The following is a 14956-nucleotide window of genomic DNA, read 5'->3' on the forward strand; positions in this document are numbered from 1 at the left end:
TCAGTCCAGTAATCCTCCACTGTAACAGCTCCTTTACTTTGCAGTGAAAATTGATTTGTATGTTCTTTGCCTCTGAGTCCTTGTGGGATTTTTTTTTTTAATTCAGACAGAAAGTCACAAAAATTATACTCATCATCATCAGTTCACTCAGTCCCATGTAATTAATTTTCTTTTTCATCTTGATCTTTTGTTAGCACTTTTATGAGTTCATCAGTTTTTCATTAGAGTTCTAAAAATGCTTATTCATTCAGTTCAGCAGTACAGTCAGTTACCAGAAACCTGTACTTGTCAATCTTTTCCATGAATTTCTTGAAGATGAAACCCTTTTATAGAAACATATTTGCAAAAGCATCAGAGTACACCCAGAACTGTCTGTAAATGACAAAAGACTTAAAAATGACCACAGTTAAAGATTTGATGAAAGTTCATAATAATGCAGTTGACAAGAAAATTAGTTATTTCTGAGATACACATTTTAAAGTAATAACTAGGATTATGACTTATAACATTATACCAGAACATATAAGATTTTTAGAAATTTCATGTAATGTCTGAAACATTTATATTAACATATTTCCATACAAATAACCCAATGAAAGTTTAGTATGAGTTGTTTTGTTTGTTTGTTTTATACTGCATGTTCTTATTAGGCATCAATTTTATACACATCAGTGTATACATGTCAATCCCAATCGCCCAATTCAGCACACCACCATCCCCAGCTCACCGCAGTTTTCCCCCCTTGGTGTCCATATGTCCATTCTCTACATCTGTGTCTCAACTTCTGCCCTGCAAACCGGCTCATCTGTACCATTTTTCTAGGTTCCACATATATGCGTTAATATACGATATTTGTTTTTCTCTTTCTGACTTACTTCACTCTGTATGACAGTCTCTAGATCCATCCACGTCTCAACAAATGACTCAATTTCGTTCCTTTTTATGGCTGAGTAATATTCCATTGTATGTATGTACCACAACTTCTTTATCCATTCGTCTGTTGATGGGCATTTAGGTTGCTTCCATGACCTGGCTATTGTAAATAGTGCTGCAATGAACATTGGGGTGCATGTGTCTTTTTGAATTATGGTTTTCTCTGGGTAAATGCCCAGTAGTGGGATTGCTGGGTCATATGGTAATTCTATTTTTAGTTTTTTAAGGAACCTCCATATTGTTCTCCATAGTGGCTGTATCAATCTACATTCCCACCAACAGTGCAAGAGGGTTCCCTTTTCTCCACACCCTCTCCAGCATTTGTTGTTTGTAGATTTTCTGATGATGCCCATTCTAACAGGAGTGAGGTGATACCTCATTGTAGTTTTGATTTGCATTTCTCTAATAATTAGTGATGTTGAACATCTTTTCATGTGCTTCGTGGCCGTCTGTATGTCTTCTTTAGAGAAATGTCTATTTAGGTCTTCTGCCCATTTTTGGATTGGGGTGTTTATTTCTTTAATATTGAGCTGCATGAGCTGTTTATATATTTTGGAGATTAATCCTTTGTCCGTTGATTCGTTTGCAAATATTTTCTCCCATTCTGAGGGTTGTCTTTTCGTCTTGTTTATGGTTTCCTTTGCTGTGTAAAAGCTTTGAAGTTTCATTAGGTCCCATTTGTTTATTTTTGTTTTTATTTCCATTACTGTAGGAGGTGGATCAAAAAAGATCTTGCTGTGATTTATGTCAAAGAGTGTTCTTCCTATGTTTTCCTCTAAGAGTTTTATAGTGTCCAGTCTTACATTTAGGTCTCTAATCCATTTTGAGTTTATTTTTGTGTACGGTGTTAGGGAGTATTCTAATTTCATTCTTTTACATGTAGCTGTCCAGTTTTCCCAGCTCCACTTATTGAAGAGACTGTCTTTTCTCCATTGTATATCTTTGCCTCCTTTGTCATAGATTAGTTGACCATAGGTGCGTGGGTTTATCTCTGGGCTTTCTATCTTGTTCCATTGATCTATGTTTCTGTTTTTGTGCCAGTACCATATTGTCTTGATTACTGTAGCTTTGTAGTATAGTCTGAAGTCAGGGAGTCTGATTCCTCCAGCTCCGTTTCTTTCCCTCAAGACTGCTTTGGCTATTCGGGGTCTTTTGTGTCTCCATACAAATTTTAAGATGATTTGTTCTAGCTCCATAAAAAATGCCATTGGTAATTTAATAGGGATTGCATTGAATCTGTAGATTGCTTTGGGTAGTACAGTCATTTTCACAATGTTGATTCTTCCAATCCAAGAACATGGTATATCTCTCCATCTGTTGGTATCATCTTTAATTTCTTTCATCAGTGTCGTATAGTTTTCTGCATACAGGTAGAATTTGTCTCCCTAGGTAGGTTTATTCCTAGGTATTTTATTCTTTTTGTTGCAATGGTAAATGGGAGTGTTTCCATAATTTCTCTTTCATATTTTTCATCATTAGTGTATAGGAATGCAAGAGATTTCTGTGCATTAATTTTGTATCCTGCAACTTTACCATATTCATTAATTAGCTCTAGCAGTTTTCTGGTGGCAGTTTTAGGATTCTCTATGTATAGTATCATGCCATCTGCAAACAGTGACAGTTTTACTTCTTCTTTTCCAATTTGTATTCCTTTTATTTCTTTTTCTTCTCTGATTGTCGTGGCTAGGACTTCCAGAACTATGTTGAATAATAGTGGTGAGAGTGGACATCCTTGTCTCGTTCCTGATCTTAGAGGAAATGCTTTCAGTTTTTCACCATTGAGAATGATGTTTGCTGTGGGTTTGTCATATATGGCCTTTATTATGTTGAGGTAGGTTCCCTCTATGCCCACTTTCTGGAGAGTTTTTAACATAAATGGGTGTTGAATTTTGTCAAAAGCTTTTTCTGCATCTATTGAGATGATCATATGGTTTTTATTCTTCAATTTGTGAATATGGTGTATCACATTGATTGATTTGCGTATATTGAAGAATCCTTGCATCCCTGGGATAAATCCCACTTGATTGTGGTGTATGATCCTTTTAATGTGTTGTTGGATTCTGTTTGCTAGTATTTTGTTGAGGATTTTTGCATCTATATTCATCAGTGATATTGGTCTGTAGTTTTCTTTTTTTGTAGTGTCTTTGTCTGGTTTTGGTATCAGGGTGATGGTGGCCTCATAGAATGAGTTTGGGAGTGTTCCTTCCTCTGCAATTTTTTGGAAGAGTTTGAGAAGGATAGGTGTTAGCTCTTCTCTAAATGTTTGATAGAATTCACCTGTGAAGCCATCTGGTCCTGGACTTTTGTTTATTGGAAGATTTTTAATCACAGTTTCAATTTCATTACTTGTGATTGGTCTGTTCATACTTTCTGTTTCTTCCTGGTTCAGTCTTGGAAGGTTATACCTTTCTAAGAATTTGTCCATTTCTTCCAGGTTGTCCATTTTATTAGCATAAAGTTGCTTGTAGTAGTGTCTTAGGATGCCTTGTATTTCTGCGGTGTCTGTTGTAACTTCTCCTTTTTCATTTCTGATTTTATTGATTTGAGTCCTCTCCCTCTTTTTCTTGATGAGTCTGGCTAATGGCTTATCAATTTTGTTTATCTTCTCAAAGAACCAGCTTTTAGTTTTGTTGATCTTTGCTATTGTTTTCTTTGTTTCTATTTCATTTATTTCCGCTCTGATCTTTATGATTTCTTTCCTTCTGCTAACTTTGGGTTTTGTTTGTTCTTCTTTCTCTAGTTCCTTTAGGTGTAAGGTTAGATTGTTTATTTGAGATTTTTCTTGTTTCTTGAGGTAGGTTTGTATAGCTATAAACTTCCCTCTTAGAACTGCTTTTGCTGCATCCCATAGGTTTTGGATCGTTGTGTTTTCATTGTCATTTGTCTCTAGGTATTTTTTGATTTCCTCTTTGATTTCTTCAGTGATCTCTTGGTTATTTAGTAATGTACTGTCTAGCCTCCATGTGTTTGTGTTTTTTACTTTTTTTCCCCTGTAATTGATTTCTAATCTCATAGCGCTGTGGTCAGAAAAGATGCTTGATATGATTTCACTTTTCTTAAATTTACTGAGGCTTGATTTGTGACCCAAGATGTGATCTATCCTGGAGAATGTTTCGTGCGCACTTGAGAAGAAAGTGTAGTCTGCTGTTTTTGGATGGAATGTCCTATAAATATCAATTAAATCTATCTGGTCTATTGTGTCATTTAAAGCTTGTTTCCTTATTTATTTTCATTTTGGATGATCTGTCCATTGGTGTAAGTGAGGTGTTAAAGTCCCCCACTATTATTGTGTTACTGTTGATTTCCTCTTTTATAGCTGTTAGTAGTTGCCTTATGTATCGAAGTGCTCCTATGTTGGGTGCATATATAATCGTTATATCTTCTTCGTGGATTGATCCCTTGATCATTATGTAGTGTCCTTCCTTGTCTCTTGTAACATTCTTTATTTTAAAGTGTATTTTATAGGATATGAGTATTGCTACTCCAGCTTTCTTTTGATTTCCATTTGCATGGAATATCTTTTTCCATCCCCTCACTTTCAGTCTGTATGTGTCCCTAGGTCTGAAGTGGGTCTCTTGTAGACAGCATATATATGGGTCTTGTTTTTGTATCCATTCAGCAAGCCTGTGTCTTTTGGTTGGAGTATTTAATCCATTCACGTTTAAGGCAATTATCGATATGTATGTTCCTATGACCATTTTCTTAATTGTTTTGGGTTTGTTTTTGTAGGTCCTTTTCTTCTCTTGTGTTTCCCACTTAGAGAAGTTCCTTTAGCATTTGTTGTAGAGCTGGTTTGGTGGTGCTGAATTCTCTTAGCTTTTGCTTGTCTGTAAAGCTTTTGATTTCTCCATCAAATCTGAATGAGATCCTTGCTGGGTAGAGTAATCTTGGTTTTAGGTTCTTCCCTTTCATCACTTTATTAAGTATATCATGCCACTCCCTTCTGGCTTGTAGAGTTTCTGCTGAGAAATCAGCTGTTAACCTTATGGGAGTTCCCTTGTATGCTATTTGTCATTTTTCCCTTGCTGCTTTCAATAATTTTTCTTTGTCTTTAATTTTTGCCAACTTGATTACTATGTGTCTCAGCTTGTTTCTCCTTGGGTTTATCCTGTATGGGACTCTCTGTGCTTCCTGGACTTGGGTGGCTATTTCCTTTCCCATGTTAGGGAAGTTTTCGACTATAATCTCTTCAAATATTTTCTCGGGTCCTTTCTCTCTCTCTTCTCCTTCTGGAACCCCTATAATGCGAATGTTGTGGCGTTTAATGTTGTCCCAGAGGTCTCTTAGGCTGTCTTCATTTCTTTTCATTCTTTTTTCTTTAGTCTGTTCTGCAGCAGTGAATTCCACCATTCTGTCTTCCAGGTCACTTATCCGTTCTTCTGCCTCAGTTATTCTGCTATTGATTTCTTCTAGTGTAGTTTTCATTTCAGTTATTGTATTGTTCATCTCTGTTTGTTTGTTCTTTAATTCTTCTAGGTCTTTGTTAAACATTTCTTGCATCTTCTCGATCTTTGCCTCCATTCTTATTCCAAGGTCCTGGATCATCTTCACTATCATTATTCTGAATTCTTTTTCTGGAAGGTTGCCTATCTCTACTTCATTTAGTTGTTTTTCTGGGGTTTTATCTTGTTCCTTCATCTGGTATATAGCCCTCTGCCTTTTCAACTTGTCTATCTTTCTGTGAATGTGGGTGTTGAGTCCTTCTTGCTTCTGCTGTCTGCCCCACCATTCACTTTTTTGGCAGCCACAGCACACTTGACTATACTTGGCTTGTGGTCAGCCAGAGAAGCAGGCCCCCCAACCGTACCCTCACCCATGAACTACAGTCCTCTACCCTCAATGCTCTCAAATAAAAGTACTCAAGGGGGCTTCCCTGGTGGTGCAGTGGTTGAGAGTCTGCCTGCCAATGCAGGGGACACAGGTTCGAGCCCTGGTCTGGGGGGATCCCACATGCCGCGGAGCAACTGGTCCCGTGAGCCACAACTACTGAGCCTGCGCATCTGGAGCCTGTGCTCCGCAACAAGAGAGGCCGCGACAGTGAAAGGCCCACGCACCATGATGAAGAGTGGCCACCGCTCGCCGCAACTAGAGAAAGCCCTCGCACAGAAACGAAGACCCAACACAGCCAAAAATAAATAAATAAATTAAAAAAAAAAAAGTACTCAAGGGTTATGCGTAAATGTATATTCATTTCACGTGTATGTTTCATCCTGTTATTTCTTCCTGTTAGAGGCCCTTTCTATTTATTTATTTATTTGGCCACACTGTATGGCTTGTGGGATCTTAGTTCCCCAACCAGGGATCAAACCCATGCCCTCTGCAGTGGAAGTGTGGAGCCCTAATCACTGGACAACCAGGGAATTCCCTAGAGGCCCTTTTTTTTTTTTTTTTTAAGATTACTGCTTTTTTTTTTTTTTTTTTTAACATCTTTACTGGAGTATAATTCTTTACAATGGTGTGTTAGTTTCTGCTTTATAACAAAGTGAATCAGCTATACATATACATATATCCCCATATCTCCTCCCTCTTGCGTCTTCCTCCCACCCTCCCTACCCCTCCCCTCTAGGTGGTCACAAAGCACCAAGCTGATCTCCCTGTGCTATGTGGCTGCTTCCCACTAGCTATCTATTTTACATTTGGTAGTGTATATATGTCCATGCCACTCTCTCACTTCGTCCCAGCTTACCCTTCCCCCTCCCCGTGTCCTCAAGTCCATTCCCTAGAGGCCCTTTTGATGGCTGTTTTTGTCACACACAGACCTCCCTCCCAGCTGAGCATCACCCTTAACCTGATAAGACAGGCGGGGCGATGACCAGCTCCAGGTCAGGCTTGGAGGCTCTTTTTGAGCTGGACACTGATCTTCTCATGAGGAGCCTTGGGCTCCAGGCAGGAAAAAAAAACCATCCTCACCTGTGGCCAGAGGACCTGACAGTCCACAGGTACTGAAGACACACCATTTCTCCTATTAATTTCAACCCTGCCTCAACAAATCTTCCTGAGGGTACTGCCTATGAACTAGTGACCGCATTAATGAGCAATAAAAGGTCCTGAGAGGTTTGGAGTATGGGTAGAAAAGAGGCCTAGAGAACTGTGACTGGATCATCAGATCCTGAGTCAGCTGTGGGGTGAGGTGGAAAACTGAGCTTGTGCCAGGAAAAATGAAGATACATGGATTGTACCCAATGAAGGCCTACTCTGTGCCAAGCATCCTGTGGCATTCTACATCTACGGTTATTTTTGTATCAACCCTAAATCAGGTACGCACTATTATTTTACCTATGAGGAACCAAAGGCTCATAGAGGCTAGGTTACTGCCCAAGGTTGCATAATTAGTGACTAAGCTGAGAACAAACCCAGGCATTCCTGATTCTGGAGCTTGTCACAATGATTTTTTTTTTTTTTTTTGATTTTCCAAACATTCCCAGGGAATGAGCAGAGAAAGATCTGGAAGGTCCTTTATCAAGAAGCCCACTGGAGATCAACCAATCAGGGAACTGTGCACGAGCTGATTGCATACCCTGCAACCCTCCTCCCTCACCTTGCCTTTAAAAATGCTTTGCTGAAACCCTTCAGGGAGTTCGGGGTTTGGGGGCATGAGTCCCCATTCTCCTTGCACAGCCCTGCAATAAACCTCTCTCTCCTCCAAAAAAAAAAAAGAAGCCCACAGGAGTAGACTGACTCACTAGCTCACCAGCTTCTTCCAAAAAGATGAAAGGGTGGAAGAAAGTAACAAGGCCAGCACTACTGAGAGCACACCCACAGCACGCCCAGCCCCAGGCCCTCAGGCACTGTCCCAAGCAGCCAGAGCACCTTGGTGAAGGAGCTTCATGGCCATGCTGTCCAGTTCTTGCTCTGACTCGTTCCTCAGCTGCACTAAGGAGAGGAGGCTCAGCAGCAAAGGCAGGTTCCCCGAGGCTGTGAGAAACAAGGAGAGCTGGTCAGGGGGATTGACCATCATATCACCCTAAGGTCGGACAGGCACCCACGACCCACCAGCAGTAAATAGTTTGTTGGGATTTACCCCTATTTCCTGTCTTTTTCCTTCTTCATTTAGAAGAGGGGCAACTGACGTACTGAGTGCCAGCTCTGGGTTGGGTACCAGGAATTCATTATTTCACTTAATCATCTTAAAAATCATGTGAAGTAGGGATTGTTATTCCTATTTTGCAGTTAAGAAAACTGAGGCCCAGAGAGGCTGAGTGACACCTCCAAGACCCCACAGCCTCAGGGCCAGGGCCAGGACTTGAACCCAAATCTCAATCCAGTGCTCACAGTCATTCCACTATGTGTTTCCAAGAAATCTCATGGCTCTCAAACAGTATTATCAGTTAGTTGTGGCTTGTCCTTCCCTGAAAAAGAAGGACTCAGCTCTTCTAGATACCCTTAAACATACCTCCAAACCGCCATCCTCAATCAGAACTGGACCAAGTGAGCCACAGCTCTCTACCTACTTCCTCTTAATTGCTTTGAAATTTAATTTAAAAATTCAACTTTCTAAGAGTAAACAGACCAATCCCAGTCTTTCAGTGTCTTCATACTGTACCAAATATCAAGCTTTCTTGACTCCAGGGAGTCCCATTCCAGATTTAGAAACCATCCCTTTGGATCTCACCAGGAGCTTCCAATACATCAGAGATCCACCCCCTCCCCAGCCCCTGCTGGCTGCTGCTGCCTCCCTGACCTCCCCAATATTTACCCCTTTTTTCTTCCCAACTGGAGGCTGCCATTCCTGTGACAAACAGCTCTGAGCACATGCTGGGCAGGGTGGGGACATGCATGCATACATCAAATACTCTCACCCATGCAGACATTAAACATAAGCACACTCAAACCACACACACAAACCAAATATGTTGAGCACCCACTCTCCAATGAGAGGAAGGAGATAAAGTTTAGTTTGATGCCCCACTGGTCTGACTTTTCTTTTGCATAGAAAACTCTGATTCTCTCTCCTAGAGCAGACCTCATCAGGGCAGAGATGCCACTTCTGTCTGACCTTCAGGTCAATACATGCTCCCAGCAGCTGCAGACTGACCTCCTGATGGGGAGGACCCATGTTCCACCAGCAGATGCTGTAGGATCAGCAGGAAGTGGCCTCGGATGAGACCGCCCACTTGGACATCCTCATTCCTCCTCAAAAAGGTCCTCAAGACGATCAGTACCTTGTGGGCTGTGTCCACTGGACTGGAATAGATGAGGTCCTGAGCAGGAGAGAAGGAAGCCAGAGCTCAGAGGGCATTATGGTTAGAGACAGGTGGACAGTGAAAAAGAGAGGAGCTGGGGAAGGGCCCCAAACGATGGTGTCACAGAGCCTGGGGAAAGAAGCACTCACTCAGCACCTACCATGCATCATCCTGTCAAATAAGTCTATCCTAAGTAGGAGAAAATGGAGGCTCAGAGAGATTATGTGATGTGCCAAAGTTCATGTAAACTAGTAAGTGGCACAATTAGGATTTGAATACGGGTCTCCTAACTCCAAGCCCAAAGCTCTTTCTACTTTCCCGGATGCCTCTCTCTTGTAAATGGAATTACAGGGTCAAGAAGAGGTTATTTCAGAACAGGGGACCTGAGTGTGCCTTAAGGGAGAAGGGGGCGGGGGATGGAGATGTCACAGGGCAGGCAGAGGATGGGTTAGGACAGATTCAGGGCACAGGAAGGGAAGCAAGGACCAGATTAGGCCCTGTCTCCGCCATGGCATCTGGCTATTTCTGCCCCAAGGTGTAAAGGCCTTGGTTTCAGACGGTGGCAAAGAACATTGCTTTTTATTTGCTTTCAGAGTTATTTTAATGAGTATATGTTAAAGGCAAAGCCAGCAGAAGCCACACCAGAGGCTATCCTACTGATAGCTCCTGGCACCTTCCAGCTCAAACAAGCCAATTCCGTTGGACAGGCCAGTTAGGGCTGAGTGTCATGAAACCAAGGTTACACACAGACTCCCTTTCCAGGGAAGACAGCTTCTGACACACAGAGAGACATGATTACAGGGCAACTGGCCAGACAAATCCAGATGGGCTGATCACTGGGTAGCACAGGGGTGTCTGGGCTTGGCTCTTTAAAAACCTCCACAGCTGCCAGAGAAACAACTATAATATTGATGAAATAATTCATATTTTATAGCAAGATAAGAAAAATTAACAAAAATTTTTTTCTACTCGTTTGGGCCTCCTCCCTCCCCTTTGGCGTATACTGTGCATCTGCATTAACCAGACCTTCTTAGGAGACAACATTCTTTCTTAATCTCGTCAAGGGTCACAACACACAACTCCTTAGGGGATAATTTCCTTCTTAATCTTGTAAGGAGCCAAGTGACCTGTGACCCACTACTTGCTTTGTACATGTAGATCTGGATTGTGTAAACTGTCAATAACACGTCATTTAACCATGTGTCTCAAAAACTTATATCACTGTGCTTTGACCTCTTACAGGCAGAACAGTCCTCAGAGCTTTCCTTTTTTTTTTTTTTTGCCACAGCACGTGGCTTGCAGGACCTTAGTTCCCCAACTAGGGATCGAACCCTTTCCCCCTGCAGTGGAAGCACAGACTCCTAACCACTGGACCGCCAGGGAATTTCCTTCAGAGCTTTCTGAAAGACTGTCTCCTGGGTTATAATCCTCAGGTTGGCTCAAATAAAATTTTCCATTTCTTTCTTAGATTGACTATTGATTAATTTTTGTTGACATTATCAATAGCAGTCGCTCAATTAGGGCCTGATAATGTCAGGTATTGTGCTGTGTTTAAACTGTAGTTATATGTTTGTTTATACATTATCTGTATCTTCATGATAACTCTTCCAGTTAGGTGCACCCTGATTTTTCAAATGAGCAAACTGGAACAGATTAAGTAGTTTGCCTATCAAGAAAGCAGTGGCATTGTAAATTCTACCACACTAAAGATTTAATGAAGGGCAGAGATGAGACTGGCTTCATTTTTGTTACCTTGTAGGGACTCAGAAAACATCTCTGGAAGAAGAGGATCTCAGAATGAGAGGGCTAGAGGTTCATTTCCACCAACCTTTTTTACTTTACAGAGTATGAGGCTAAAGCCCAGATGAGGTGTGATTTGCCCAAGGTCACAGGGCCCAAGGCCAAACCAGTTTCCCAGTCCTGCTCCTTCACTGGCACACGGCTGCCTGACTGCCAGAGCTGGTTCCTTAGAAACCTGAGTTAGTAAATGTTAACAGTGCAAAAGGAAGGGGGCTACTTAGCATTTGGCAGCCATGGTGAATGCCAGGGGAAGGAGTGCACCCCACCATATGGGTCAGTGGGAAGGCTCTGGGTGGAGCATGGCCCACTCCCAAGTCTCTCCTGTCCAGCGCTGTCCAGAACTCTCTGGGACTGGACCGACCAGAGGGATGTGGCCAAGCAGGGAACAAACAGAGCTTCTGTTTTTTACATATAAACAACCTACATGAAAGACCACCCGTTGATAAGAGTGGCAATTAACAGCTTTGTTTTCAGCTGTTAATTACACATATCAAAAACAGAAATTGGTACCAACACATATTTTGTGTGGCTAGAAGCTGGGGAGAAATGGTAGGATTTATATATATATGAATAAACAACAAAGCTGTTCCTTGCTATTTTTTCTTACCACGGATGTTTCTAGGATCTAATTTAGTGAAAAACTCATTAATTTAGGCTCCAGTCATGGTCATGATCTTTATTAGCTATATGACCCTGGCAATTCAATAAGCCTCTGTGAGATTAACATTCTTTATCTGGTTCAGAGTCAGTCAATAATCAGTGAATGATAGTCTACCGTGTACAGCATATCACAAGTGTTCCTATATATTCTTTCATTTATCCCCATGTTACCTCCCTTATGCATGTGAGGAAACCGAAGCTCAGAGAAGCCGTCATCTTCCAGTTGTTAGTGGTTTGCTGTGCCTGAGTCCCTCACTGGCCCATGGGGCAGGGACTAGGTGAAATTCATCCCTATATCCCTAGTGCTCAAACCAACAGCTCTCCCATTAGATGAAACACTGAATTTAGCTGAGTTTACTGGAAAGAACATTAGGGAGTCAAAATCTGGGTTTTAATCTCAGCTCTTGTGACCTTGGACAAATCTCTCTAAACCTATTTCTTCATCTGTTTAAAAAGAAAAAAATAAGATACCATGATTAGTATCTTTCTCAGAAGATCTGAATTTTTCTTTTTTGAGAGACTTAGATCTGTTCAGACCCCTAACTCAACAGGTCAGCAAAGATTTATAAGTACCTGTTATGTGTGAGGAATTGACCCTGAATACATTACCTGGCAAAGAAAATCCAGTATCTTAGCTCTGTCCATTGCTACTCTGCCTGGCATCCCATCTTTCCTTCTTTCCCTATGCACTAATGGTTTATTTTTAACCCGTTCCTTCTTCTCTCTTCTTCCTCCTCCAAGGAAGAATTTGAGCCAAAGCATGAATGTGGCCCCTATCAAGCCAACACGTGTGTGATTTCACAAGACGACAGATCTCAGGGAAGAAGGTGAAGATTTAAGTCTGAGTGGGGAGTGTGTGCATGAGAACGTGAATACAGACAGATGTAGGTACCTAAGGATGTGAGATATATAATATGCAGGTGTTATTTCCACCACAGTCACTCCAATAAAGTCAGGGAATCATGTTTGTTGATGATAAGAATATCAAAGGAACACCCCCTCTTCTCAAAAGGGCTATGTCATTCTTCCAGGACTAAGGGGCGGGGGGCCAAGTAAGTGAACTGGCATTGAAGGCAGGGGTTCTAAAAAGAGTGTCTCATATGCTAGTGTGCTCAGTTTGGGACCTAAAACTAGTAACTGGTCACTAAATACAAACTGTCAAATGTGTAAATAATTTCCTTTTTAAAATATATATATAAATTATAGCAGTCATCTCTATAATAATGAGGAAAAAAAGATGGAATTAAAGTCAGTGTGTTAGAAACTGCAGACAGCAGGCAGCCTACTTATCTAACTGATGTACCTGATAGAAATTATAGGATGTCTTACTTCATTAAAAAAGCATTGGAATATGCAATAAACTCATGACAAAAAAATTCTGGGTATGGCTAAGGGAGGGTGTTGCACATGTAACATTATCCTGAGAGTTATGGTAGAAAAGAGGCTGAGTCCCTCTGCTATCAGACATCTTCATCTACATGCCCCAGGGGTCCCCTATGACATCAAACCCTTGTTAACAGAATATGCTTAAGAGAAGACAGGGAGGAGAGAGGGAATGGTGACTGAGGTCAGCATTTCATAGGTATATCCCCTGGGGATTAGAGAGGCACATATCTCTCAGTGAGCAGACCTCCATCAGACTTAAGAAAGAGTACAGACTTACAGAAACCAGGCACCTGCCAGCTGAAAGGACCTCCTACTCACATGGAAACAGTGATAAGTCCAGAGGCAGGCAGAAGCAGCTGCGGGTGCCTCCTGACCTCAATAAACCAGCTCCCAGAGAGAGAGGGCCCACCATCTCTGAATGTAGAAATGAGCAAGTGGTCACCTACTAGCAAAATGAGCAGGGTGCTGGGGCTGCTTCTGAGCACATGAAACAGGGCTGCTAAGCTGGCGGGAAGGGTGGGCTGCCCAGCAGAGGCGACATTATCCAGCTCCTCACAGATGCTCTCTTCCCAGGAGAACCAAAGTTCCAGGACACGGTGCCCAAACCTACTCATCAGCTCTGGATACAACAGGAATAACCTGAGCACGAGGGGGTGGTGGGTGTAGACTAGGTGCAGGTCCAGGATGCCCTCTAGTAATTTTCTGATGGCGCCAACCACAGCCTGGAGGCAAAGAAGAAAGGGGCTAAATACACCCTGCAGAAGACTCAAGAGACCCCAATCCCCAACAAACATAGACAGCCAAGACATGACTGGGAAAAATGTACTGGCTTCTCGGTGCTCCAGGATATCTACACTGGCTCATCCCAGCACCCTCTAGTGAAAAGAAAACCTCACAGCGCTTACCTTATAACAGTGGTCCTCAACTGGGGGTGATTTTGCTCCTCAGAGGACATTTTAAAATGTTTACAGACATTTTTGATTGTCTTGATTGGGAGAGTGCTACTGGCATCTAGTAGGAGAGAGCAGGATCCCGCTAAATATCCTACAATGCACAGGACAGCCTCCCACAGGAAAGAGTTATACTGTGCAAAATGTTAACAGTGCCATGGCTGACAAACCCAGCTCTATAATGATACCACAGTGTATCATAATTGTCAGCGTGTACTTGTCTACCTCCCACACTAGACTTGAGATGCTTGAGGGCAGGGATTGCGGCAGATTAATCTGTGCACTTGGCATACGGCCTGGCACAGAGAAAGCAAATGGCAGGTGTTTGGAATCATTTATTAACCCTCAAAAACCTATCTCTTCCCATTGCACATATTACAAAGCTCAAATTCCTTAACATGTTATTCTAAGAATTTTATAGTTTATAGTTTTCACTCTTTATTTGGGTCTTTGATCTATTTTGATTTATTTTTTGTGTACGGTATGAGGTAAGGGTCTAACTTCATTCTGTTGCTTGTGGCTATCCAGCTGTCCCAACACCATTTATTAAAAAGGCTATTCTTTCCCCACTGAATTGTCTTGGCATCCTTTTAAAAATATATGGGTTTATTTTTGGACTCTTAGTTCTATTCCATTGATCTGGTTGTCTAACCTAGACATATACCAGAACCACACTGTCTTGATTACTCTATTTTTGTAGTAAGTTTAAATTAAGAAGTGTGAGTCCTCCAACCTTGTGCTTTTTTTTTTAATTTATTAATTTTTTTGGCTGTGTTGGGTCTTCGTTGCTACACGCAGGCTTTCTCTAGTTGCGGCGAGTGGGAGCTACTCCACATTGCGGTGTGCGGGCTTCTCACTGCAGTGGCTTCTCTTGTTCCAGAGCAAGGGCTCTAGGTGCGCGGGCTTCAGTAGTTGTGGCACGCTGGCTCAGTAGTTGTGGTACACGGGCTCTAGAGCGCAGGCTCAGTAGTTGTGGTGCAAGGGCTTAGTTGCTCTGAGGCATGTGGGATCTTCCCGGACCAGGGATCAAACCCGTGGTCCCCT

General features: G+C 42.0%; 1 protein-coding gene across 1 annotated transcript in view; it reads right to left on the bottom strand.

Moving 5' to 3' along the window:
* The window catches only part of MEI1 (meiotic double-stranded break formation protein 1), a 67058-nt gene that overhangs the window by 13316 nt on the left and 38786 nt on the right, over window positions 1-14956 (bottom strand). Inside the window, exons 20-22 of the mRNA XM_082420757.1 lie at window positions 13409-13684; window positions 8969-9134; window positions 7744-7848 (exon numbers count right to left, since the gene is read on the bottom strand). Of these exons, the coding sequence (XP_082276883.1) occupies window positions 7744-7848; window positions 8969-9134; window positions 13409-13684 (547 nt within the window). The remainder of the gene's footprint in view (window positions 1-7743; window positions 7849-8968; window positions 9135-13408; window positions 13685-14956) is intronic.

This window comes from Balaenoptera physalus (assembly GCF_965194825.1).
Source record: "Balaenoptera physalus genome assembly, chromosome: 13".
NCBI classification, from domain to species: domain Eukaryota; kingdom Metazoa; phylum Chordata; class Mammalia; order Artiodactyla; family Balaenopteridae; genus Balaenoptera; species Balaenoptera physalus.